At 42.9% G+C, this 26006-nt stretch overlaps 1 protein-coding gene and 1 pseudogene across 1 annotated transcript in view; one reads left to right on the forward strand and one right to left on the reverse strand.

Moving 5' to 3' along the window:
• Positions 1–26006, reverse strand: part of FER1L6 (fer-1 like family member 6) — a 129078-nt gene that overhangs the window by 87828 nt on the left and 15244 nt on the right. Inside the window, exons 6-15 of the mRNA XM_055128326.1 lie at positions 25061–25123; positions 20407–20485; positions 19034–19190; positions 17895–18081; positions 15805–15997; positions 12076–12410; positions 8526–8634; positions 6668–6836; positions 2432–2552; positions 343–443 (exon numbers count right to left, since the gene is read on the reverse strand). Of these exons, the coding sequence (XP_054984301.1) occupies positions 343–443; positions 2432–2552; positions 6668–6836; positions 8526–8634; positions 12076–12410; positions 15805–15997; positions 17895–18081; positions 19034–19190; positions 20407–20485; positions 25061–25123 (1514 nt within the window). The remainder of the gene's footprint in view (positions 1–342; positions 444–2431; positions 2553–6667; positions 6837–8525; positions 8635–12075; positions 12411–15804; positions 15998–17894; positions 18082–19033; positions 19191–20406; positions 20486–25060; positions 25124–26006) is intronic.
• Positions 24145–24863, forward strand: LOC105942970 (olfactory receptor 5J2-like; annotated as a pseudogene).

Genomic DNA, 26006 nt, shown 5'->3' on the forward strand with positions numbered 1-26006 from the left:
ATCTGATGCAACATATCCATTTCATTGTCAAATAGCTATTGGTTATCGACCAAATACAAAGAACTTGGTGGGGTATCAATACTACTAATTTTTTACTGTTTTCTGAGTCCCCATATGAAGTCTTCTCTTTTCTTCCTCTACTATGTGGTTTCTTGTTTCAGTGTCAAAAAGCAGTAGTTAGCCCACAAGTGCCAGCTAAATAACTAAGCAATATTAAGCTAGATATAATAGCACTATAAAGTGCCTCTCTGGATGCATGGAGAATTGACTGTTTTCTCAAGGTAATTAAAGCTGATTCCTCCGATGCTGCTTTCCCCATTCACTGGCTGTGTTTCCCAGTACCTGCTTTGACTGATAAAGTTATTGAGAACTGTCTTCATTTTCTCTTCTGGTGCTTCCTCTGAAATCTTACTCAATTCTTTCACTTCTTCTAAACCTTCTTCCTGCAAATGAACCACAAGGTGGAGGGTGAGAGGTAAAATGGTGACACTATAGTATAGATACTGACCGTATACCTGTATGCATTCTAAATATTATACTTAGCTAATATCTTGTTTAGGAAAGAGTTTCCCTAATTTTCTTATGCTTGAACTAGGAAGGCCACGGCTCTCTAACATTGAATCTTTGCTTTCTTAATTAAAACTGGTACAGATTCAAGTCTTCTCTTGTGTTTTTCAAGCTCATCATTGTTTCCATCCTAGCTGCATCCCCTCACTAGTTACCATTTACCTAGTGTCTAGCTTGTGGCATAAGCTAATGTCATGGAACTACCTAAGAAATAGAACAAGTTAGTTATAATAATAAAAAAAAATAGGCTTTTTTTTCTTTGCTTCTTGGGTCACACCCGGCGATGCTCAAGGGTTACTACTGGCTCATCACTCAGGAATCACTCCTGGCAGTGATCGGGGGAACATATGGGATGCTGGGAATCAAACCCGGGTTGGCCTTATTCAAGGCAAATACCCTACCCGCCGTACTATCGCTCCAGCCCCAATAATAAAAAAACTTTGAAAGCAACATTCAAGTCAATTTTCTACAGATAAATATATTAGTAGCTGGAGGGATAGTACAGGGAAAAAGACACTTGTCTTGCACGTGGTGTACCTGGTTCAAATCCCCAGCCCTACTTATGGTACCCTGCACACCACCAGGAGTCACTCCTGAGCAGAGCCAAGTATAGCCCCTAAGCACCACCATATTTGTGACACAAATATGTTATATGAATATGTACACTCACGTTGAATGATCCATGAAACAGAAGGCTGTCTATTTTTCTTTTATAGGGATTGGGGCAAGGTGTGCACTGTGTGTGACAATGTCTGTAAGCTTAAATATTTAATGCTGGTACTTTTTTCATGGAAGCTTAAATTCTAGTATTCTGTTCAGTGGCATGGAGAAAAATGTTGCCCAAGGGCATATGCATATCACCACTGATTTGCTAGAATTTACAAAAACTACAGTCTCTACCACATGGTACTTTCTACTTTTGTCCTTGACTATGAGGAAAGGCCGTATACCTGTATGCATTCTAAATATTGTGTGTTGTGTGTTTTATATTAACTGAAGCCAAGATCCCTGGCTTTGGGAGTTAGGAAAACAATCTAACCATTTATTCTAATAGTAAAAAGCACATTATATTTGAATCAGGATCGACTGACTTAAAGTCTAGGGATTATGAAAAATGTTTTGTCATTCCTTTATTCACAGGTAGAAGACATGTCTCCTATAAAGTCAGAGGCTTTTATTAACTCGTTCTCAGACTGAAGTCAAAATCCTACTCAGGAGCAAACTGGGATATAGCTCAGATAGAGCATATGCCTTGCACATAGGGATCCTTAAGTTCCATCCTTGGCACACTTGGTGCCTCAGAACATCACCAAGTGTGTCTCAATTACTATTAATTTATATAGAAAACTTATAAAGCATTCCCAGACCCTTGAGCACTGATGAGAGTTGCTCTGGGTCCCTGACCTCTGGGTGAGGCCCCTAGAAAAGAAAAGAAAAGAAAAGAAAAGAAAAGAAAAGAAAAGAAAAGAAAAGAAAAGAAAAGAAAAGAAAAGAAAAGAAAAGAAATAGAACCAGATGCACTTATGGTTCTCAGGAAAACAAACTTTTTGTTGTTTATTTTTAACAAATACTTTTTAAAAAATCTACTGGGTGAATTAAAAAATAAAAATCCGGGGCTGGAGCAATAGTATAGCAGGTGGGGCGTTTGTCTTGCATGCAGCCAACCTGGGTTCGATTCCCAGCATCCCATATGTTCCCTCGAGCACCGCCAGGAGTAATTTCTGAGTGCATGAACTAGGAGTAACCCCTGAGCATCACCAGTTGTGACCCAAAAAGCAATAAATGAATAAATAAATAAATAAATAAAAATCCTTTGCTTCCAACTTCCCCCTGTTCAAATCTGTCATATGTCAGCATCACCTACCAAGAGGTCTGCCATTTTTTCCAGCATGTTGGACCAGTAGAGCCTAAATATCTGGTCTCCCCAAGAACTGATAAAGTAGACACAGGGTTTCTTAGCTTCAAATGGCAAATAGTTGTAATTCCTATGGGAAAAACATTAGATTTGGAGGTTAATGCACATATTCTAGGGGCTGCTTCACTCACAGGTTCATGGTCTATATATTGCGTATCAGCAGAGGTAGTTGAAAAACTATCACATGATTAGCTGTCTCCAAACTGGATATCTATGAAGAGAAATCAAAGAACAGTTATCGTGCTACAGCAAAGAAGTACTAACAGGCCAGGGATGGGGTGAGGGGGAGAATCTTAGAAATGATCAGCAGAGGGCAGGATATGCAAGAGGTAAAAGTACTTATAGAAAGAAAACTATAAATCACTACTAAAAGGAATAAAAGAGGATGCAAGAAATGGAAACTTATTCCTCTGTTCATGGACTAGAGGGATTAATATTGCCAAAATTATATTTTCTCCCAAAGCCTTATACAGATTCTATGCAGTACCTACAAAATTACCCATGACATTTTTTTTAAAGACATAGATCAAACATTTGAAATTTAATGCAATAATGAAACCCCCAGAATAGTCAACAAAATCCTAGGAGAAAAGAGAAGGGGTGTCTATTCTTCCTATTCCAAACTACACTATAAAGCTATAGTAATCAAAACAGTGTGATATTGAAATAAGGAAAGACTCTTAGACCAATGGAACAGAACTGAGAGATTAGAGATAGCGCTTCAGATACATGGGCAGTTAAACTTTGACCAAAGAGCAAAAAATATGGAACAAAGAAAGCCTCTCCAGCAAATGGTGTTGGGAAAACTGGTTGGTCACATTAAAAAAAAGAATTTAGACTCCTTTTTAACTTCATGTACAAAAATTCATAAGTTATATTGAGGAAACATAGTAGAAAACTTTATGACATTAAGACTAGAGTCAACTTAAATTATTCAATGCTATTGTTTAAGCAAACAGAAACAAAGATAAATAAATGGGTATACATCAAACTAAGAGGCTTTTGCATTGCAATAGAAATGATAACTCAAATTAAAAGATACCCTAAAGAACAGAAAAATATGTTTACCCCTACTCATTTGAAAAGGGCTTACATCAAAGATATACAGAGCACTGGCAGAATTTTACAAGAAATAAATAAGCAAACTATAAAAAATGGAGGGCAGAGATGAACAGAAACTTTCTCAAAGAGAACATACAGATGAACAAAAGGTCTATGAAAAAATACTCTGTGCCACTTTTCATCAGGGAAATGTAAACCAAAATAAGACCCTCACAACAGTGAGACTGGCACACATTACAAAGAATTAAAGTCCCCAGTGTTTGCATGGGTGTAGAGCAAAGTGATCCTCATTCACTGCAGGTGAGAACGTCAACCAGTTCAACATTTTTGGAAAACAGTACGGACACTTCTAAAAAAACCTAAGAGTTAAGCTTGGAATCTACCCCATGGGCCCAAAAAACTCTACTCAGAAAAGATATTTTCACTCAAATTCATTACAGCATTATTCACATTAGCCAAAGTCTAAAAAAGCAATCCAAGTTTTAAGAACAAATGACTGGATAAGGAAACTATGGTACATATACACAATTAAATACCACTCGGATATAAGAAAAAAAACAATAATGCAACTTCCTGTTATGTGATAGATCTAAACTGTATCATGTTAAGTGAGGTCAGTCAGAAACATAGGGATGGTTACAGAATGATCTCCTTCAGATGTGGGACATAAAGAAACATAGTAAAGAAATAATAAATGTCCAAGACAACAGAAACTGAAAACTAGCCTCTTACTAGAAAGTTTCTCAGTGCAGGCATACTGCTGGGACTAGGACAGGGTTGGGGAATGACAGTGGGACAATGGCGGAGGGAAACAGACACTTGTGGAGGGTGTAGTGCTTGACTATTTTCTGTATGAAACCCTACCATTATCAGTATAGTAAATTGTGGTGCCTAAAATAAAATTTAAAGAAAATGAAAACCTAAACCTCTGCATCCCATGACTTGCCTTCTATTCATCTTTCACCTATTCATTCATTCATGCATCTCCCATCCATTTTCTGTTTATCCATTTATTCTTCTCCATTTATCCACTTATCCATTTATCCATTTATACTCCATTTGGCCCTCCATCCTCCATCCATTACCTATCCTCCACTCGTTCATCTACCTTTCCTCCAGCCATCAATCATCCATTCGTTTGTACATTCACTTGTCTTTCATTTATTCATCCACTCATCATCATTCAGTCATCACCTATCAATTCATTTATCCTTTATTCATACATTCATCACCACTGATAGCGATAGCACAGCGGGTAAGGTGTTTGCCTTGCACACAGCTGACCCAGGTTCGATTCCTCCATCCCTCTCAGAGAGTTCAGCAAGCTACTGAGAGTATCCTACCCACATGGCAGAACCTGGCAAGCTACCTGTGGTGTATTCAATATGCCAAAAATAGTAGCAAGTCTCACGATGGAGATGTTACTCGTGCCTGCTCGAGCAAATCTATGAACAACAGGATGACAGTGCTACAGTGCTTATCATCCATACAGACATCTAATATTTATTGTTGCCAGAAATTGGTGATAATTATTCAGCAATAAAGCACAAGACAGATATTAAGGTACCAAGAAAGTGATGTATGGAGCCAAAGGGAATGTTTGAGGGTGGCAGGTGAATATGCTAAAATGATGACAAAAGACAACAGACAGGTTGGAATTGGAAAAAAGAAGAGAAGTTTCTAGATTCCTTATCTATCTGCCTGGAGGGAATGGATATGAAAGCAGGTAAGGTGGGAGAAGTGTTGTATAAAGTTGAAATTCTCAGGCCAGAGATGTGCAGGGGTTATTTCAATCCAGATTCAGTCCCCAGCACACACGGTGCCCTGAGAATCACTGGGTGCATTCCCAGAGACCCTCAAGCACAGCTGTGGCCCAGATGATCCCCAGCACTCCAGAGCCCAGGCTGCATTGCCTCCTCAAGCCCTCATCCTGAACCTCTGGTCTGGTTCTCCAGGAGGGTCCCTAGAACAATGCTGGAGAGTTCCAAAAAAAAGGTGAAGTTCCTTGCCTAATGACGAAATTTTCCTAACTAAATTTTCCTCCACCCCTGGTCAAATTTCATTTATTTTTGCAATTGTGTGGAGGGGAATGTGCACATTTCTTGCAATAGGCTTCATAGGAGAGATGGCTCTGACAAATGAAGATAGTGTTTGGAGTCACAGGTGTCTAGAAGCAGAGAGAGAGAAAGGAAGTTTTGTTTCCATTCCAAAAAGCTTAAGTGAATGTCAGTCTCTGAAAGAATATTGTTCTTCAGCCCAGATTTCTCCTGGACTCCATAAAATTAGCACAGGTGACCCATGGTCTGCTCTGCGGAAAATAAACCAGCAGGTGTCCATTTAGAAGAGACGACATAAACTCTTGGCAGAAACTAAGGTTGCTATAAAATCAGAACAAAAATGCTTTAAAAATCAAGTTGGAAACAAAAGTGCTTTTTATATCTTTTCAAAATATTGCACTAAAATTATTAAAGTAGCAGAGACTGTCAAATAGTCCAGGAAAATATAGTTTTATAAAAAAAAGCTTCTGGTTATTCAAAAAGAATCAACCAGCTAAATTCCAATGACTTTAAGATAATCTTCTGTTTTAACATTAAATCAATCTGGGATTGAGTACTAGTGCAAGAATGGCATTTGCCTTACATGCACAGTCAACCTGGGTTCAATATTCTGCATCCCATGTGGTCATCTGAGCACCACCAGGAGTAATTTTGTGCAGAGCCAGGAGTGACTCCTGAGCACAGCTGGATGTGGCAGCAAAACAGAACAACAACAACAACAACAACACACACACACATATATATATATATATATAATCAATCTAAAATATTTTTTAAATCCCACAATGAAGTAAATTCCTACCTATTGGATAACACTGGATTATGGTTTCTACTCCCATAGGCAATTTAAGGTTTATTGAGCCACTCCTACAACAGGGCAACTGAGGCACTCCATCAGGCATTAAATTGCTGCCTACGCAACATTATGCTTTGCTCAGATGATTCTTTGACTCCTATTATTTTATTTTAAGGAGTGCAGGGCCTCTGTCTCTCCAACAAATTGTCACTGTCATCCCGATTTGGCAGAACTGCCCTATTGGAAGCCCTGTTCCGCTGTGTCTCCTACCTGTTCCCTTCTGTCACCTGCGGCTTCTCTGGGGCTGTGGTGGAGATCATGTGAGCAGCATCCCCTTCCTTTTCGTGCAACAGTGGAAGGATGTCTTCTTCTTTGAGTTCTTCTGACTTTTTCCTACTCTTACGGTTGGAGCCTCCGTCAATCAAGTTCCCAAAATTACCTGCAGTACCAGCATCAAGGGGAGGGGGACAGGTAACGAAGAGAAAGATAATGCAATGAGTAGGATGCTCGCCTTGTGGGTGGCTAACCTGGATTCAATCTCCAGCACCTGTAAGGTCCACCAAGCCCTGCCAGGCCTGATCCCTGAGTGCAGAACCATAAGTAAGCTCTGACCACCACTGGGTGTGACACCAAAACAAAAAGAAATTTTAGAAAGGTGGGATCAGCAATGGTCAGAACAAAAAAATGGCAAGAAGCTATCATTTACACTTATTTTATGTTTTATTTTCTTTTCAGAGGGGGAAGTTTCCCCCAGCAATGTTTAGTCAACTGGGACGGCCAGTTCAGGACCTGGCAACGGAGCACTGCTCCTGCCCAATGTGTTGGGGGTTGTGAGGACTATACCTGGCAGGGCTGCAGGGGACACGTGGTACCAGGGCTCATACTTGGTACCTCACTAATCAGTCCATGCAATCGAGGCATGTGTCCCTGACCCCTTTAATATTTACTTTTGTCAAAACTCCTGAAGTTATAAATGAACTGGGTCCCATATGCCTTTCTTTCCATTGAAGAGCTTTCTGATGCTCAAGACCTTTTTACATTTTTATTTATTTATTTTTAATTGTTATTATTGTTTTATACCCAGCGATACCTGGTATACACAGAGCTCTTGGTTCTGTGCTCAGGAATTACTCCTTGCAGTATTCAGGGGACTCCCTGGGATCGAACCCGGGTCGGGTGCGTGCAAAGCCAATTGCCCTGCACTATACTATCTAGCTGGTCCCAAACAAAGACTTTATTGATGGAAGCTTATTTCTAGGAATGATTTTCCCTGCTGTGTAACAGCTTCAGAAGTTAGTTGACAGTTATATTTATAGTACCTACTATATGCACAGTATTTGGCATGCCTTTCCTGAAGACAGTCTTGCAGTAGTTCTATAAGGAGTTTTTAGTATTCTCACTTATAGATGAAGAAACTGTGACCCAAAGACATGAAGTGAGTCTAGGAAATGGAACTAGAATTTTAAAAAATCAGATTTGTCTGGATCCGGATCATTATTTTCAATCTTTTCCAAAGTAGGTGATATTGTCCCCCAGATTGGGGAGGAGGAGCTGATGCTGGAATTATGGTGGGGGTAATAGCCTCTGATGCAATGGTAGGGGAGCACTTTCTTTTTTTTCTTTTTCTTTCTTTTTTTTTTTTTTGCTTTTTGGGTCACACCTGGCAATGCACAGGGGTTACTCCTGGCTCTGCACTCAGGAATTACTCCTGGTGGTGCTCAGGGGACTATATGGGATGCCGGGATTCAAACCTGGGTTGGCCACATGCAAGGCAGATACCCTACCCACTGTGCTATTGCTCCAGCCCCCGCACTTTCTTATTATTCTCTAAAAGATTGAGATTGAATGAGCCCCTCACCTGCCTCCGACACTAAAGAAGTTTTTTCCTGAAAAGAGGATGACAAACCAAGTAAGTCAGAATCTCTGATTGTTTTAATGCTTTTTTTATTAAGATAAATCTGTTCCTTATACATTGACTCTAGAGAGGACAAGGAATTATTGATTTCTTTTGAGAAGCAAAACCCCACTGGAATGCCATTGCAAATTAGGCACCAATTTACACTGCAGGAAGTGCGGGTATGGTGCCTGTGCATCTGTGTTCCTGTCTTTGTACTTGGGCTGTACTTACCGATAGAAACTTCAAAACTGATGGGTTTATCCCCAATCTTCCTGTCAATCATGGAAGCATCAAAAAATGTTCCGAAAAGCAAAAATTCCTCATATTTTTCTGGCACAATCTGTAGGAAAAATACCATTAGACAGGTCTGGATCCCTTTAGCCACCAGAAAACTAAATTAGTGGTACCAACCTGGTTCTGTAAGGCAATTTGTAGGCATTTGACTCATGTCTGCCTGAAGTGATACATTATTTCCTCACTAATCAGGCAGCAGGAACCAGGAAATTGCAAATTACAAGTCCAGATTCAGCCATTCATCTGGAATGATGTGATCTCAACCTTCTGAAATTCTGCCTTAAAATAAAATGTCTTGGGGGCCGGAGCAATAGCACAGCGGGTAGGGCGTTTGCCTTGCACGTGGCCCACCCGGGTTCGATCCCCGGCATCCCATATGGTCCCCCAAGCACCCCCAGGAGTAATTCCTGAGTGCAAAGCCAGGAGTAACCCCTGAGCATCGCTGGGTGTGACCCAAAAAGCAAAAAAAATAAAATAAAATAAAATAAAATGTCTTATTTTAAATAATAAGCTTGCTGTGAGGATCCCTCTAAAATGATAATGTGATATACAGACTTTGAATCACCTTTTGGTGACAGGACATTTAGAAAACAGGAAAATAAGGGAGAACCAGCATCACAGGATTAAGCCTTTATGTTAAAGCATAATTTAGTGGATCGGGCAGGACGGTCACATCTATTTTCTTTGCTCCTCTTAATTGCCTCAATAAGTAAAATTTGGATCAATTCCATTGCACAGAACAGGAAGCCTGGGATATTTGAGCATGAATTGAGTCATTTTCCCAAGGACACAAAAAGCTTTACTTTTTACTCTGAGATAACATAAATCCACATTTTTTTTTTAAAAGGAGGTGTACTTGCATGAACATCAGGCAATAAATCAATTGTGTCCAGAGTGGAGTATAATTCTGGTTGCTGCTGGGAGGGGCAACAAGAGACAGACTCATAACAATGTAAACTGTTTTTACATTGAAAGAGAAAAGGGAAGTAGAGTCATCTGAGACAACGTCCACTTTTAACGTGAATAAACTAAAGGCCCCAAGACCACAGAGCAACTTAAAGTCAACAAAGATTTGGTCTATCTGCTCAGAAGATGGAAGATGGAAATGAGAGAGCTCAGGGGTTGGAGATCTCCCAAGGTATCTTGCAGATATCCCAAGACACCCCAACTGCTTGCAAATGGCTCTGATTAATATGGCCAGTGGCTCTGGAAGTAGGTGTGGCTGAGACACAGCATCACATTTCTGCAGCCACGCAGTCTATACTTTCTGGCTTTGGAGCAGGGTTTATAAAACTGCACAGAAAATGCAAGGAAGTAAAGCATCAATGGTCTCAGAGGTTAAGCCTCCAGGTCTCTGTCCCTCTGACAACAAAGGGTTTCCACATCATGAGGTGAGACGTGACACTTTCCTCCTTAGAGAAGCCCCAGGTGCTGTTTCCTGCATCAGCAGGAAATGTTTCTGTTGACAGAAAATATCATAGGGCGGGGGCCGTGCTGGACCTTAGTCACAGGGCTCACGCCCTTTCAACCTGCTGCTGCTCTGGCTTCTGGTGTTAGGCTGCAGCTAATCGCACTGTCTTGGGGCCAGTTTACTTTCTGGGAGGAGGCCCTGAAACCTGAGGGCAAGATAGGCGGAGCAGCCAAGAAAAGGGATGGCCAGCTTCCCTGCCAGGAAAACCCTTCCTCAAAGCCTGACTCTGCTGCTTCCCAGTGGCTGACTGTGCGGGCGAGTCGTGTCCTCTCTCCCGGTCTCATTCTCCAGCATCTTTAAAATCACTGTATCATTGTCACTGTCATCCCGTTGTTCATTGATTTGCTCGAGCGGGCACCAGTAACATCTCCATTGTGAGACTTGTTGTTACTGTTTTTGGCATATCAAATACGCCACGGGTAGCTTGCCAGGCTCTGCTGTGCAGTAGGGATACTCTCGGTAGCTTGCCGGGCTCTCCGAGAGAGACGGACAGATGGAACCCTGGGTTGGCCACGCGCAAGGCAAATGCCCTACCCGCTGTGCTATAGCTCCAGCCCCCAGATTTCTTTCTATTGTTTTGTTTGGGGCCACACCCCACAATGCTCAGGGGTTACTCCTGGCTCTGCTCTCCTTGCTCCCATGTGCTGGACCACAGGGACAGGCCTTTAGGAGAGTGGCCTGAGGGGCGAGACAGCCAGGAAGGCGGTGGCCCCTTCGCAGGCCCGGCAGGAACCAGGCCGCTAAGCTCCTCAGGCCCTGCTGGCCTGTCCGCTCCTTTGAGAGCATTACTGGGGTCCCACTCACCCCCACCGCGCTCAGGAAGCAGAGCTGTGGGGACTGATCTTGGGTCCGATGATGCCAAGCTCGGGTCCAGCAGCCCTCACTGACCCCCTGCCGTCCTAGACGGCAAACTTGCAACCCACCCAGAAGACACTCCAGCCTTCTTTCCTCTGCCAGAGGCGCTTCGGGACCGGCCTCGCCACGGACAGGCTGGGACAGTGACGGAGGGGCTTAGTGTGTCCTTGCCTGCCCGACAGGCCTGAGAAGAGCTGACGGCAGCGCCTTCCCCAGAGCCACGGGAGGGTGCTGGGACCTTTAACATAAACGTTGTAATAGGACCAATAGGTCAGAGAGTGGGGAGAGATCCGTTCATTCCTAATGTTTTGTTTCTTTTCGTGGGGAGGGGCCTTCCAAGCTATGCTCCAAGAAGCTACCCCGAGCAACGCTTAGCCGACTGGGCCAGCCAGGTCAGGACCTAGCAGTGGAGCACTGCGCTAGCTCCAGCCCAAAGTGTTGGGAGTCATCAGGGCTATACCTGGCAGGGCAGCAGGGGATGCTTGGTACCAGGGATCACCTTGTCACCCACTCTGCACTCCTCCTTCCATGGCATCTCACATCCAAAGAAAACAATATGCTAACAAACTGAGTTAGGCCACAGAAAAAGTTTAGTTCACCACCCCCTTCAGTGATTTTAACTGCTTTAATTTCTTTTTGTGTCCCTACCCATTTGCCATAAAATCATAGAGGTATATATAATCATAGAGAGCCCGGCAAGCTACCGAGAGTATTCTACCTGCACGGTAGAGCCTGGCAAGCTCCCCGTGGCGTATTCAATATGCCAAAAACAGTAACAATAACAGGTCTCATTCCCCTGACCCTGAAAGAACCTCCACTCATTGGGAAAGATGAGTAAGGAGAGGCTGCTAAAATCTCAGGGCTGGGACAAATGGAGACGTTACTGGAGCCCGCTTGAGTAAATCGATGAACAATGGGATGACAGTGATACAGTGAATTTCTTTTTGACTTTGGGACTCGTGTCTGGTGGGACAGAGAAGCAATACATCAAGAGCAGGTGGTGGTAAAATGTACAAGAAGAGGCAGAAGATCAGCTATGTTTGATCCATACACAGTTTGCAAGGGGGGAAGGGAGGAGAGAGCTGTTTAAGTGAGCACTGTTGGAACCAACAATGGATGCCATCTGCTCTCTGGGCTCACGTTCTCAGTGCTCAGACCTACCTCTGGGGGCACATCAAAAGGTTCCACTTCCACCTCTATTGAATTGCTTTTGTCTGAAGTCTGCTGGGTTTTCCCATCACTGCCTTTGTCAGACTTGTCTTTGCTGGAGCCTTTAGATTTGGAAGGTGATTTGAGCCCCTTGAGAGCTTTGGAAAATTTAGATTCCTGTGCTCCTCCAGAGAGAATCTCCACAGCAATTTCTACCAAAATTCGACCCCGGAATGACACGCCTTCTCCAAAGCCTTCATTCATTTCCTGGTAGTCATCCATCAGACTGTGGTTCCTGGGTGAGCCATACAGGTTGATCCAGGCAGGTCCGAAGGTTGGTAGGAAGCCTAAAAAGATCCCAAGATTTAGCTGCTTGGCTGTGTTTTTCAGTGGATCGCTACTGTTGCTGTTGCTCTATGAAAGTTATATACATTCATTTGGACATAGAAAATATAGAGAAAAGTCAAGAAATGGTATTTCTAGGCTAGCCTATAACCTAAAGGAAACCACAGATGTCATTTTGCTGTATTACTTTCTAGTCCTCCACCCCTCTTGGGGAGCGTGGCGAGCTACCGAGAGTATCCTGCCCACACGGCAGAGCCTGGCAAGCTACCTGTGGCGTATTCGATATGCCAAAACCAGTAACAACAAGTCTCACAATGGAGACATTACTGGTGCCTGTTTGAGCAAATCGATGAACAGTGGACGACAGTGCTATATACTTTCTAGTCCATTCAAAATTTTTTTTGCTTTTTTTTGGGGGGGGGGTCACTCCTGGCTCTGCACTCAGGAATTACCCCTGGCAGTGCTCAGGGGACCATATGGGATGCTGAGAATCGAACCCAGGTCAGCAGCATGCAAGACCAACTCCCTACCCGCTGTGCTATCACTTCAGCCCCCTCAAATTTTATACTTGTAATAATACTATTAATGTTGGCAGGCATAGTGTCTGTTCATTCATTCGTTGATCACTGGATCATAGACTCCCAACATATACTACCACCATGCCAGACACCAAACAGAGCCTGGAGTAGAAGAAAGCAGATACAAACCCCCAAAAAATCAATATTTAAGTTATAAATGCTGTGAAGGATATAGGCCTTGTGTTGCAAGAACAAATAACAGGCTAGAGTGATGTAGACAAGTGGGACAGGGGATAAGGAGGGAGGAAAATAAAAACTTCTGAATAGAGGAGATAGCATCTGCTGGTTGGAAAGGCACTTAGGGATGGCAGGGTGTGGCCTAGTGATATATTGTACATGCCTTGAGCGTTGGAAGCCCTGGGTGTGCTCATTACTCTGACACCCTCACACATGCAGAAAGACTGGGAAGAAAGTCACATTAATTCAGTGTGGAGTGAGTCCCAAGACTAACCCGTGTGAGAAGAGTTTGGTGAGGTGAATGTGTCTCAGGACCTTAGTAAGAAATTTTATCTCTATCCTAGAAATCATGGGATGTTTTGTAAAGGAATTTAAGTGGAGATGGACATAATCAGATGTTTTAATATCACTCTGGTTGCTTTATAAATGATTATGAGATTGGATGTGGGTGGTATATCGGTGTGAGGATGGATTTGTTATCACAATTGAAGGCAACATCAATGGTCTGGACATGGGCGATGGTTAGTGAAGAGGAAACGAAGACCAAGTTTCCAGATACCTTGCAAACACAGAACTGAAAGGGCCCCACTAATTTTCATTTACTATATGTGGAAGCATTTTCCTTTCTTAGTACAGAACATCTGGAAGAGACAGAAGGAAGTAGTGTCAGGGAGTAGCCCATAAGGGGTGCACACCTTGCCTGCATGAGGACCAAAGTATGATCCCATGCACGCATAGCCCTCTCCAGTGCTGCCAAGTGTGACTCTGAGGGGTCCCAGCACCACCAGCCCCTAGCACTGAATCTCTGGCAAAACAGCATTATTCCATTTGACAGGCAGCGTAGCACAGTGGCCTGAAGTTTCACTACCTGGGTTCATATCTCAGATCTCAGGTCTGCCCATTTCTAGCTCTGTAATGATTCCATGGGCAAGTGATTCTGTTTCTATTATGTTTTTTTCCTTAGGCATAAATTTCCTCATATATATCAGATTAGTAGACACAGTATCCATAAAGTGCCCCCACACAGACCCTTAGGAAGTGTCCAAAAATGTCAACAAGTACTCTTTAAAAAAAAAAGACAAAGTTAACAGGCACCATACACAGTCATGCTTGGCCTGTAGTTTGGTGCTTGGGCCCATTGATACTCAGGGACCACCAGGGCCATAGTAGGCAGTGAGGGGGGTCATGCTGGACCAGCAATTGAACCCAAGGACTCACACCTGCTAGACATTTGCTCTCCTAATGGAACCATACTCCTGACCCTTAACCATTACTCTTAATAAACACATGCAGCCTAAGTTGCTTGATAGTTCCCTTATTATTGATTGACAAGTAGCTGTCTCCCTATGCGTTATTGTTTGAAATCATTTTCTATCTCATTGTTTCCTCTCTCTACCTGCTACGGTCCAGACCACCTTTCCTTTGGGTAAATTTTAAGAAGCAGAGATGCTGGGCTAAAAAGAATAGAAGGATTCCATGCCCCCTGCTGAATAAGTTACCCATCTTTGTAAACACCATCAAGATATATCTGAAGTGTGTGGGGGAAGCAGTTTACTAGCTGAGATGCTGTGGATGGGCAGAGAATACTTTCTGTACAAAGCAATTGTGGGCAGCAGCAAATCTCCCGTAACAGGAAGAATAAAAAAAAAAAAAAAGATATCTCAAGATGTCTATCTCTAGTGTCACAGTGTGAGGGGAACAGATGAGTAAATCTTGTTCTCCGGAGCCAAGTTTTCCATATATACACGAATGCATGTGTCTGTAGCCTAGCGAAACACTGCCTGAGATTTAAAGGATGATGGTTTGTTTAGGATCACTGTGTCACTGTAGCACTATCATCCCATTGCTCATCAATTTGCTCCGGTGGGGACCAGTAACATCTCCATTGTGAGACTTGTTGTTACTGTTTTTGGCATATTGAATACGCCACAGGTAGCTTGCCAGGCTCTGCCTTGCGGACAAGATACTCTCGTTATCTTGCCGGGCTCTCCAAGCGGTATGAAGGAATCGAACCCAGGTCGGCCACGTGCAAGGCAAACCCCCTACCCGCTGTGCTATCGCTCCAGAATACTTAGAGTATCATCACCATTTAAGCCTTATAAACAAAGAGCTTTATTCTGAGTGGAAGTTCTTTTGACTGATGGTGGATTAATTGGGACTCACCATTACCCTTTCCCTATCCCTTCTCCCTGAGTGTATATTTCAGCAGCACCTCTCTACAATATCCATGCTCCTAGGTGCCATGAATTATTTGAGAGCACATTTGATTTTTGGACTGCTTAAACATGTGAAAATCATTCTGAACTTTGGATCCTCTAAAACATGGCAGGGCAGATATGACCACTATCCACAGTTTGCTCACCCCTGATCAGGTCTAAACTTTTTTATTTTTTTGATTAAGTAACCTGAGGTCCCAAGAGTGGAAACAAGCACTTTGAGGGTACACAGCACTGTATGTGGGAGATCGGGACTGGAATCAAGTCTGGCTCCCAGAATCCAGGTCCTCCCACCACCATCAGCCACAGAACTGTAGAAACGTCCTTCCACATTGCCGGCTCCACCCCCCCCTTTTTAAAGATGGGGTGGAGATTTAAAGCAGTCCCTCCCTGCAAAAGCCTTTTTCAGGTATGTGAGACTTTACCTTTATCTCCATCCTGCTCATTGGAGATTTTCTTCAGGTCTATGAAATGGGTTGCCAGGGCTACATCATTCACGCTGCCTTCATCCCACACCTGGATCTTCACCCTCCGGCACAGGGGAGGGAACATTTCCTTGAAGACCACCTGCTCGTGCCACACGGGGTCAGCACAGTTCTTCTGCACTGTGGTCTTCCCCTGAGAAAGAGCCCAGAAGATGTGATTGGCAGGAAAAGAAAGAGCCCCTTTATTTATGTTTTAATTGAGTCACTGTGAGATATAGTTACAAAGCTGTTCATGGTCAGGTTTCAGTCATACTGTGATCCAACACTCATCCCTCCACCAGTGTACATTTCCCACCACCAATGTCCTCCCACCCCACCTCTAGCCCGCGGGCCCCAGCCTCCTGCTTCCTCTCTCTCTCTCCCTCTCTCCCTCTCTCTCTCTCTCTCTCTCTCTCTCTCTCTCTCTCCCTCTCTCCCTCTCTCTCCCTCTCTTCCTCTCTCTCTCTCTCCCTCTCTCCCTCTCTCTCTCTCTCTCTCTCCCTCTCTCCCTCTCTCTCTCTCTCTCTCTCTCTCTCTCAACAGAGGGGGTTGGAGCCGGCAATGTGGAAGGACATTTCTACAGTTCTGTGGCTCATGGTGGTGGGTGGATCTGAATTCTGGGAGCCAGACTCTCTCCCTCTCTCCCTCCCTCTCTTCTCGCTCCATCTCTCTCTGTCTCTCTGTCTCTGTCTCTTTCTCTCTCCTCTTTCCCCAACCCCAGCCTTTTGGGCATTATGGTTTGCAGTACAGATACTGACAGGTTATCATGTTTGTTCCTTTACCTATTTTCAACACGTAGTTCTTATCCAGAATGATCTAGATGATCTAGTGATCTAGCTATCTTTGGAGCCCCTTTATTAAAGAAGTAAAACACTCCAAACTAGCAGGTAATATAAAGCAAAAGAACCAAAAGAATCAATCTGCTATTCTCAATACACACAGATATCAGCTTCCCCGAAGAGCCACTGCTGATGGCCTGCTCTGCAGCAGATGTCACACTAGGCACCAGTACAAAGGTGAGTAAGGTCCTGTCCCCTGGATGGCTCACATCATCACACTGTAAGTGGCATGAAACACACGTTGCTGGAATTAGCCATTTTTCTGGACCTCTCCAGGAATGCGGCAGGAAGTATTAGACCTTGACTCCAAGTTTCATAAAAGTAGGGTCCTCTGCAAATCACTTCCCTAGCCAGGACCCCAGCTTCCTCATGAGCAAACGGAGGTGATGCCCTATAAGACCATCATAGCAACCCAAGTCAAAATATTCTAATACTCACCCTGCTGAGAAGAGGGGTGAGAGGAGACTTTTGGGAGGTGTGAGGGAGACAAGGGGGATTAGGGTCACAACTGGTGACTATCAGGAGCTACTGTTGGTTCTGTGCTCCAGAGACCATAAACAGTGCCAGGGATCAAACCGAGTAGCTGCATGAAAGGCAAGAGCCCTAACTAATGTATTAGCTCTTCAGCTGCAAAGCTTTGGCGTCAGGATTACTCTCTGGTCATGTACCCAGGTTGTGACCCAGAGCATAGACCAGCCAGAATAGAGAGGACCAGGACTGCATAGGACAGGACTTTGGGGAACACAGTAAAGCTGATTAGGGGGGCTAGAAAAATAGCACAGCAGACAGGGTGTTTGCCTTGCATGAGGCTGACCCAGGTTTGATTCCCAGCATCCCTATGGTTACCTGAGCACCACCAGGAGTAATTCCTGAGTGCAAAGCCAGGAGGTAACCCCTGTGCATTGCTGGGTGTGACCCCAAAAGAAAAAAAATAGCTGATTGGGAGGGGGTGGTGACTCTCCCCTCGGCCTGGGGTAGGGTGACAGCTCAGAGAAGTGCCCAGAGTCAAAGGCTGCCTGAGTCTGTGCCCTGACACACTCATGGCCCCTGTCTCTGGTCTCTCATGGAAAGTGGATGAGTGCAGTCTGCGACTTCCATGCTTTTCCAAAGCACATCTTCATTTGGATGTTAACTTTACTTCATCTGACCAGGAATGCCCTCAATAAGAATTGGGGTTCTGGCCTCGGCTCTCGAGTAACAATGGTTTCTCACCGTCTGCCCCGCAAAGGAGACCTCCACAAATGGGTCCACGAGGTCCTTACTGTCCCCCACAAATGCTTTGGTGACATTCGCCATGATGCTGGAGTTCATCTTGGGCAGCCCCTCTGCTCTGTAGAGTCTCACATAGAACCTGGCCCAGGGTCTCTCTGATGGAAACCCCTGGGGAATTAAAAGGTTCCTAGAGGGGAGGGAAAAAATAAAGAGGAATAAAATTGCCTTCACTCAAGATAATTGACACAAAATTGAAGCAATTTGGAATTAGATAGTAGGACCCTGCCATATGGGAAAAGGATGAGAAGATTGAAGCTCCTGGCCAAAGTGAATTTTCTTTCTGGTATAAATGAGAGCAAAGGGCACAGAGTGAGAGTAAAAGCCCATTCAGGTCCTGAGCATAAACTCTGCTCCCCACTGTGCACCTTTTTTTTTTTTTTTTTTGCTTTTTGGGTCACACCCAGCAATGCTCAGGGGTTACTCCTGGCTTTGCACTCAGGAATTACTCCTGGCGGTGCTTGGGGGACCATATGGGATGCCGGGGATCGAACCCGGGTCAGCCGCGTGCAAGGCAAACGCCCTACCCGCTGTGCTATCGCTCCGGCCCCCCCACTGTGCACCTTTGAAAAAGTACACGGGAGTTTTCCTACTTCTTAAAACTCAAGTGGCTAAAATAAAAGCTTCAAAGAAAGTTCCATTACATTCAGATATACCAGATCAGTTCAGGAGTCACTTATGTGCCTGTCCGAAAGGCTGACCTTCCCAGCGATGGCCCCTCTTCCAGACCACAGCTTCTCAACCCTTGTCCCCATGTGGCCCCCTTCCAACTTGCTTCTTTCCTGAGACTTCCAGGATGAGACTTCTGCATGGCTCCAAGACTCATGCTACAGCCCCCTGTTTACAGGATTTTCACCTGTGACCCCCTTGGAATATCCTGGCAGCTGACAAGGAAACCCCACTGGCCCTCGTTGAGAAACATTCCTCTAGATCACACATCTCGGTGTCTACCAGAACTGAATCCCCAGGGCTTATGCCATGAACTTGGCCATTCCTTGTGCCCATAGGGAAAGGGGAGAGAAATAGACATTGACGTGGGGCCATATCATTTCTCTCACATGCCCAGGGGGGACCAGTCTCACTTTTCTATTTGCTCTTCTGCATCGGAGATTTTGGGGCTGGTCTTCAAGATGTCGCCTTTCCCCGTCACGCTGATGTCACACTTCACATACCCCTTCGTGCCAGTCCTGATGTCGCCAGGGTCTGTGAGCAGGGCCCACTTGTCACAGAACTGATGACCTGAAAAAGCATCCTGACGGTTCAGATACCGCACACAACTGCACAGTCTCTCCACACCCAAGGCCCCTTCACTCTACTGACCAGAGGGAGACGAGCTCAGTGTGATGACTCGCAAGTATTATGCTCCTTCTGCCTCACTTGGTGGGTCTCTGTCTGTCTCCTCATTTCTCTCTCTCCTCCACTTCTCTCAGGCCTTTTTTAAATTCATATATATATGTATATATATATATATATATATATATATATATATATAATTCTTGCCTGAGATCTTTGGGAGACCTTTGACCCAATAGAAGGACATTGTGGAGAGAGGAGTCATGTAGTATTTCAGACTGTGAATGTGACTCCTGAATCTTTTTGTGTGGTCTTAACTGTGAGCCCAAACTTCAAAAGCTCTCATGAATTCTAGATTTCTGGCTTCCTTTTTAAAAATGCTATATTTAACAGTACACATTTCCACATCACAGCTATTGGAAAAGTAACTGAGTAGATCTCATTTCTTTCATATAGGTACTGAGTCCTCCTGTTTCCTGAAGCTTCCAACCTGCATTAATGGATCAAACCCAGTCCTCTGTCCTTTCATATCTATTTCCTGGTCATCCCCAGTGGTCCTTCGAGTTAGAATAACTGTTTAAGATAAAAGGGTCTTTTATGGGAAGACCTATATTGATTGTTGACTCTGCTGTTTAATTACTCTTGACCTTGAATACATTTTTAGATTTTCTGAGTTTTGCTTTTTTAGAACTCAGGGCTAATAATTATTGTCATAGAAAACATAGATGGTATGTCAATTATTTTATACTGGGTTCTCTATTAAGCACTCCATGTATATTTATGAATTTAATCTCCAACTTCATTCTCCTTCCTGTGAATGAAGGACACTATTTTATCTCCACTTTTACAGAACCAGAACTGCATATTTATATATGCCAACCTCATTCTGAACTTCTATACTCTGCCATGCTTATGGTTCACAACACCAATTTAGATAGAATTAGCAGGAATGAAAAAAAGATTCTCCAAAGTATGAATATACAAAATCATTTTATAATTTGATGTCATTTTGAAGCAAAGAGCTATTTATTGTTCAGTTTTGCATAATTAGTATTCAATGCTGAATGAGTGGTGAAATAAATGAGCCAATTATTAGTTGACTTCCAGATGAAGGAAATTAGAGACAAGTGAGAGAGAGAGATTGAAAGATGATGCTACTTACCAGGTTGGTTGTACACAGTCCCCAGGTCTACTTTGAAGGAGCCAATCAGCACACTTCCAATCAGTTTATGGTGAAAAACCTGAGGGGAGATGGAATAGTAAGCCCAGCAGCCTTCTCTTTGAGGAAAATCTTTGAAATGAGTTTAAATGCTTCAAATATGTTTCTGGATCTTCACACTTGCCTGTCCTTTAGTCTAAAGAACTATAGTACTTGATTACCAAACCCCAGAGCAGTAAAAGAATATTCAATGGTACTACTTCTATTTCCTCCTAGCAGGTTTTCAGCTAACCCATTCTTGAAGGATGCCTAACAAAATTTGTGCCTAAAGTGCTTTTTGCTTTGTGCTGTTCTGTTATTTAGTCAAAAACTCAAGCGTTGCTCATATTTTGATGTCCAGAATAAGCGCTACCTTCTCCAAGCAACCTTAACTGATACTCCACAACTGAAAGTTTTCCTTTGTTTTCTAAACACCCACAAGACTTTTTTCACAACTTTATCAAATAACTCATCATATGTTGCCTTGATAAGTTTTGATCACATGTAACCAATCAGAATAATTTTATGTCCATCCTTAATATTGCATCATATTAAAAATGAATAGCGTGCTAGCTACTTACTGTGGTGCATTTAGAGGTTAATGCTGTGAAGATAGAGACATTCTGATAAACATAATGAGTTGGTGCCAGATCCAGGAGCTACATGATTCTATGAGTAAGTGCTGAAGAATCAAGAGTATACAACCTTTCATTCAGGAAAAAAAGACCATTGGGAATGTGCTGGAGGATGGTAACTTGAATGTCTTCAAACTTTGGAAACACTAACATCTAGAAGAGAGTAGGTTCTCAAGTCACAGGAAGAGATTTCAGATCACCCGAAGGTGAATATTTATAACAGAACTTCCAGGTAATGTAATGGGGCCTTTGAGAGGGCATCACAGGATATAATTAAGTCGCTCCCAGAAATCCTAAGTCATGGAGATGGTGATAAGGGATTCTAGCCCCAGCTGGATGGTAGAGACCTTTCATCTAACTACAAAATTTGATGAGTTCCTTGAACCAAGGTTAGTCTCCTACTTTCCTCTACTCACTAACAGCCCGTGTTCATAACAGGTGTTCAGTAAACATCCAGTGGAGTAGCAAATGATTGGCCAATTGAGTGATAAATGAAAATCTTTGCGACTTCTAAATATCATCTACCAGATACTTTTGTCAGAGGAAGTAAAAGACAATAAACTCAATTTACTTCAAGAAATGACATCTCTCTTCACTCTCTAGTCTTCTCCTTTGGCCAAGTGGCAAGGGAGTAGGAAGCCAAGAAGTAAGGACAACTTGACTTGAGCAGAGCTATTTAAGGTCACACAAAGCTTGCACCAACCCCCACCCTGTGTTTGCAGTTATTCACACCATTTCCCAAGGACTGAGTGAGAGCACAGCCTGACTCCACCTCTCTTCTCATCTGTCCCTGTGGGTGAGACAGGAGGCAGAACCCAAATATCTTTAAATAACGCAGGAGTCATTCACCTCATGTTTGTCTCAGGCAGCTCAGAAGGGTGGAGCATTAAGTTACAGGAACTCCAATGCATCTCATGTACAGAGCCTGGAGCCTAGGCTCTGGGGTCTCTGACCAGGGAAGATGATTTTGACACCATCAATTCCCTATATACTGACTATTCCAGTGCCATCAGCTTATCACACTTCCTCTCTCGTCCCCTGTGTTGAATTTATTCTGAGCAAGCTTTCAGTTCATGAACTAGCAGAAAGCTTGTATCAAACTGTTTCTCTCTCTGTCCATGAAGGTCAGAGAGAAACAAGCTCTTCTTCTTCCAAGTTTGAGCAACGAAGGCAACACCAGCTTTGATGCTTTGCCTAACAATTTATTTGACCTGTGGACAGTCATGACTTGCCAGTGGCACAATATGAAAACCAGCTATTACTGTGCATCTGGAAACTCAGTCATCCCTTAGGAGCTAAACTGACTAGTACACAAACAGGTGGCTGCCGGAGCTGCACAATGTGATGACATCTGGGAGTATTTCTGGGCCCCAAATATATTCTGTACCACCTGACTGGAGTGATAGCACAGCAGGTAGGGTGTTTGCCTTGCACACGGCCAACCTGGGTTCAATTGCTCCATCTCTCTCAGAGAACCCTGCAAGCTACCAAGAGTTTCCCACCCACTTGGCAGGGCCTGGCAAGCTCCCCGTGGTGTATTCAATATGCCAAAAACAGTAACAACAAGTCTCACAATGGAGACGTTACTGGTGCCTGCTCGAGCAAATCCATGAGCAACGGGATGACAGTGACAGTGACAGTGATCACCTGTCATCATGCCTGAGATTCAAACATGAAGAATGCGGGGCTCTTGACAACTTTTAATTCTTTAAGAGTCACATTCTACAAGTGCCCCTAGGAAAGTTTTATAGATACTATAATTCTATTTGTACCTACATCTTCTTTCAGGACTTTCATAGATTGTGTTCTTTCTATAATTTAGGTATAGAGAGAACTAAATAAATATAATCTAATATATATATGTAAAATGTAGGGATATCTGTATTTTGGTATAGTTGTAGGTTACATAATATAATCTATATATTATATATAATTTTATAAACTTAGATTATATTTCATATTTTCTATACTATATAATAGCTAATGATATTGTGTGAATTATAAAATAATATAAAGGTATTTATAAAACAGAAATTGAGAGGGTGGGACAGGCAGGGTCTTCTCCAAGACATGTTTTGCAGATCTAACATTAACTGGTGTCACTGTTGAGGAAACATGTTTTTCTGCCCATGTCATAGTTCAGTCCTTTCAGGACTGTTGAAAAGAGAGAACTTTCCCCAGACCCTGAACTTCACCCGCTTTCCTCCTCTCCAGGGAAAAGCAGTAAATTCCCAGGCCAGAGAGACAGCTGTGAAATGTCATTCATGCTCTCTCTCCTGTTACCGAGGACTGTGAGGTTGATAAGATCCCATTTGCCCTTGTGTCGGTTGGACAAATGCAGCTTCAGCAGTGGCCCTTTCCTGCCTGTTCCTGTCCCCTGTGAGGTGGCCAGCCTGGATAAGACCCCAGACAGACCAGGAAGCTTTCTCTGTTCTCCACTCCCCAGACTTGCTCTGTGGAGGCAGGAATTCACTGAGCAGGGCTGAGGAAGAGTCTTGTGCAGATTCCACCTCGTGGGTTCCTGGGGTCTATACTACGAGGTGAATGACAACTACTTGCTCTGAATCAGACTCTGATCCAACGTTACTAGTATATTTGGTTCCTTACTAATTCTTTTTCCTGTCTGCTTGTATCCAAATAGGAAGGGAAAAGGATGTGATTAATCATCATTCATGTGAATATCACATTTCTACAAGAGAGAAACACTAACCTCTGCTTATAGAAAGAAGGAAACCAACTCAAAATGACAATGCTTTAAGATGTCATGTGAAGCATATATTTTACTTTCCCACATTAGGACATTTTAGGATGCTTTGATAGTACCTTACAAAGTGCTTCAAAGCAGAGATTTTCTTCAGGATGATTTGACAGTAACTTACAACTTGCTTCCAAGAAGCAGAGATTTTCTTTTTCTTTTTTTTCTACTTGAAAGTTTTATTGATTACAAATCTCAGATTCAAAGCAAAGCACTGTAATGCTCAAATTCGGTGTCACTTATACTTTGTTTCCACTAATAAATTTCACTGTCTATTTTTTTTATTCCAATAGATTCTATTGGAAGAAACAAATGGCTGAAGAGAATTTTACTGTCGTTACTAAGTTCATCCTCTTGGGACTGACAGATTGGGATGAACTGAAAGTTTGGCTGTTTGTGCTGTTCCTGGTAGTTTATACGGTCACTTTGGTGGGAAATCTGGGCATGATCTTCATAATCTGAATCACTCCCAAGCTCCACACTCCCATGTACTTTTCCCGAGTTGCCTCTCCTTGGTAGATGCCTGCTACTCGGCAATTGCACACAAGGTGCTGATTAACCTCATGGTTGTAAAGGGAACCATTTCTTTCACTGCTTGTATCATGCAGCATTTGTGTTTTGGAATGTTTGTTACGACAGATGGCTTCCTGCTATCGGTGATGGCCTATGACCGTTATGTGGCTATTGCGAATCCTGTGCTTTATACCATAGCCCTGTCCAAGGAGACCTGTGTAGGACTGATGATTGGATCGTGGGTAGGTGGGACAATGAATTCATTAGTTCACACAATAAGCTTGAGTCGCTTGTCCTTCTGTAGGCTGAATGTTGTCAGTCACTTTTTCTGTGATATTCCCTCACTCCTGAAACTGTCATGTTCAGATACTTCCATGAATGAGCTGTTACTCTTAACATTCTCCGGAGTTATTGCCATGGCTACCTTCTTGGTTGTGATCATTTCTTACGTGTTTATTGTTTTTGCTATCCTGAGGATCTGCTCGGCAACAGGCAGGAAGAAAGTCTTCTCAACCTAAGCAGAGATTTTCTTTAGTGGATTTGCTTTCCCAAGCTTCTTGGCACTGTTTATTTCAGATTCTATCCTATTGATTTCAAACTCACCAACTTGAAATCACCCTCCTAAGTCTTTTCATCCCTAGCATGCTGAGCCATCCAGAGAATTCCCATTGCCTGGAATCCCTCTAATCTCTATCCACACTAATGATGTACTTACTGAGATTTTGATGATCTTGTCGAAAAGATGCACTTGGGGTCCAATGAAATCGAAGACAAAGTACTGAAAAACATAAAGTTCATTCTGATCCTGCATTCCAGACTTCTATCCAAGAACTTTCAGCCTAGACCTCTTTTACTCTAACTAATTGTTACACAATGTGTCACAGTATGACTGTCTCATTCATTGATTGACCATCCTCCTCTGAAAACCATTTAACTGGTTTCCAAATTTTTTTAAGAAAATATATATAGTTAAAAAGGAATCCAACTGGCACAGAATCTATGTAAGTTTGCTTTTCAAGTGGATCTGAGAAGTAAAGCTGCTGGTTCAGAACTATGTGCCTTTAGTAAGTAATATGAAATTTCTTTCCAAAGAGCCTATGCCATCTTATATTTCCATTGACAGGATGTGAAAATGGCCATTTCTTAAAATTCTTGTCAATGCTACTCAGGTTCTTACTAGTTCTGTCGACATCTGAGAAATCATAGGTTTGAAAAATTGGGACAAAACCTGAAAAAAGCATTTTTAATTCCACTGTAACAAAAATCTTTACTTCAGTTTTGACATTTTTTTTCTTCTTTTTTATGCTGATTACATTTGGTAGAGTTTGATGCCTTTTAAATCCAGGACTTAGGTGCATAAAGAGAATGCTAATTATACTAGTTATTAGTCTACAGAGGTTTGCAGTTTAAAGCATTTTTATGGACATCATTTAACCCATAGCAGAAGATGTGACAAAAAGTGCAGAGTGACACAGGAGGAAGAAAACAGTCACTTTCATGCCTAGCTAAAAGGCTCAGAGGCAGAGTGATAAAGAGAAAAGGAATGAACAGTTTAAGTGGGACTCCTGCTTTCTGGCGATTTCATTATCTGTGCTCTCCCTGCCTTCTTTTTCAATTACCACTCCCATTAGGAAAATAATGAAGAGTTTACTGCATTTTTG

The sequence above is a fragment of the Sorex araneus genome, chromosome 2, assembly GCF_027595985.1.
Source record: "Sorex araneus isolate mSorAra2 chromosome 2, mSorAra2.pri, whole genome shotgun sequence".
Classification (NCBI taxonomy): domain Eukaryota; kingdom Metazoa; phylum Chordata; class Mammalia; order Eulipotyphla; family Soricidae; genus Sorex; species Sorex araneus.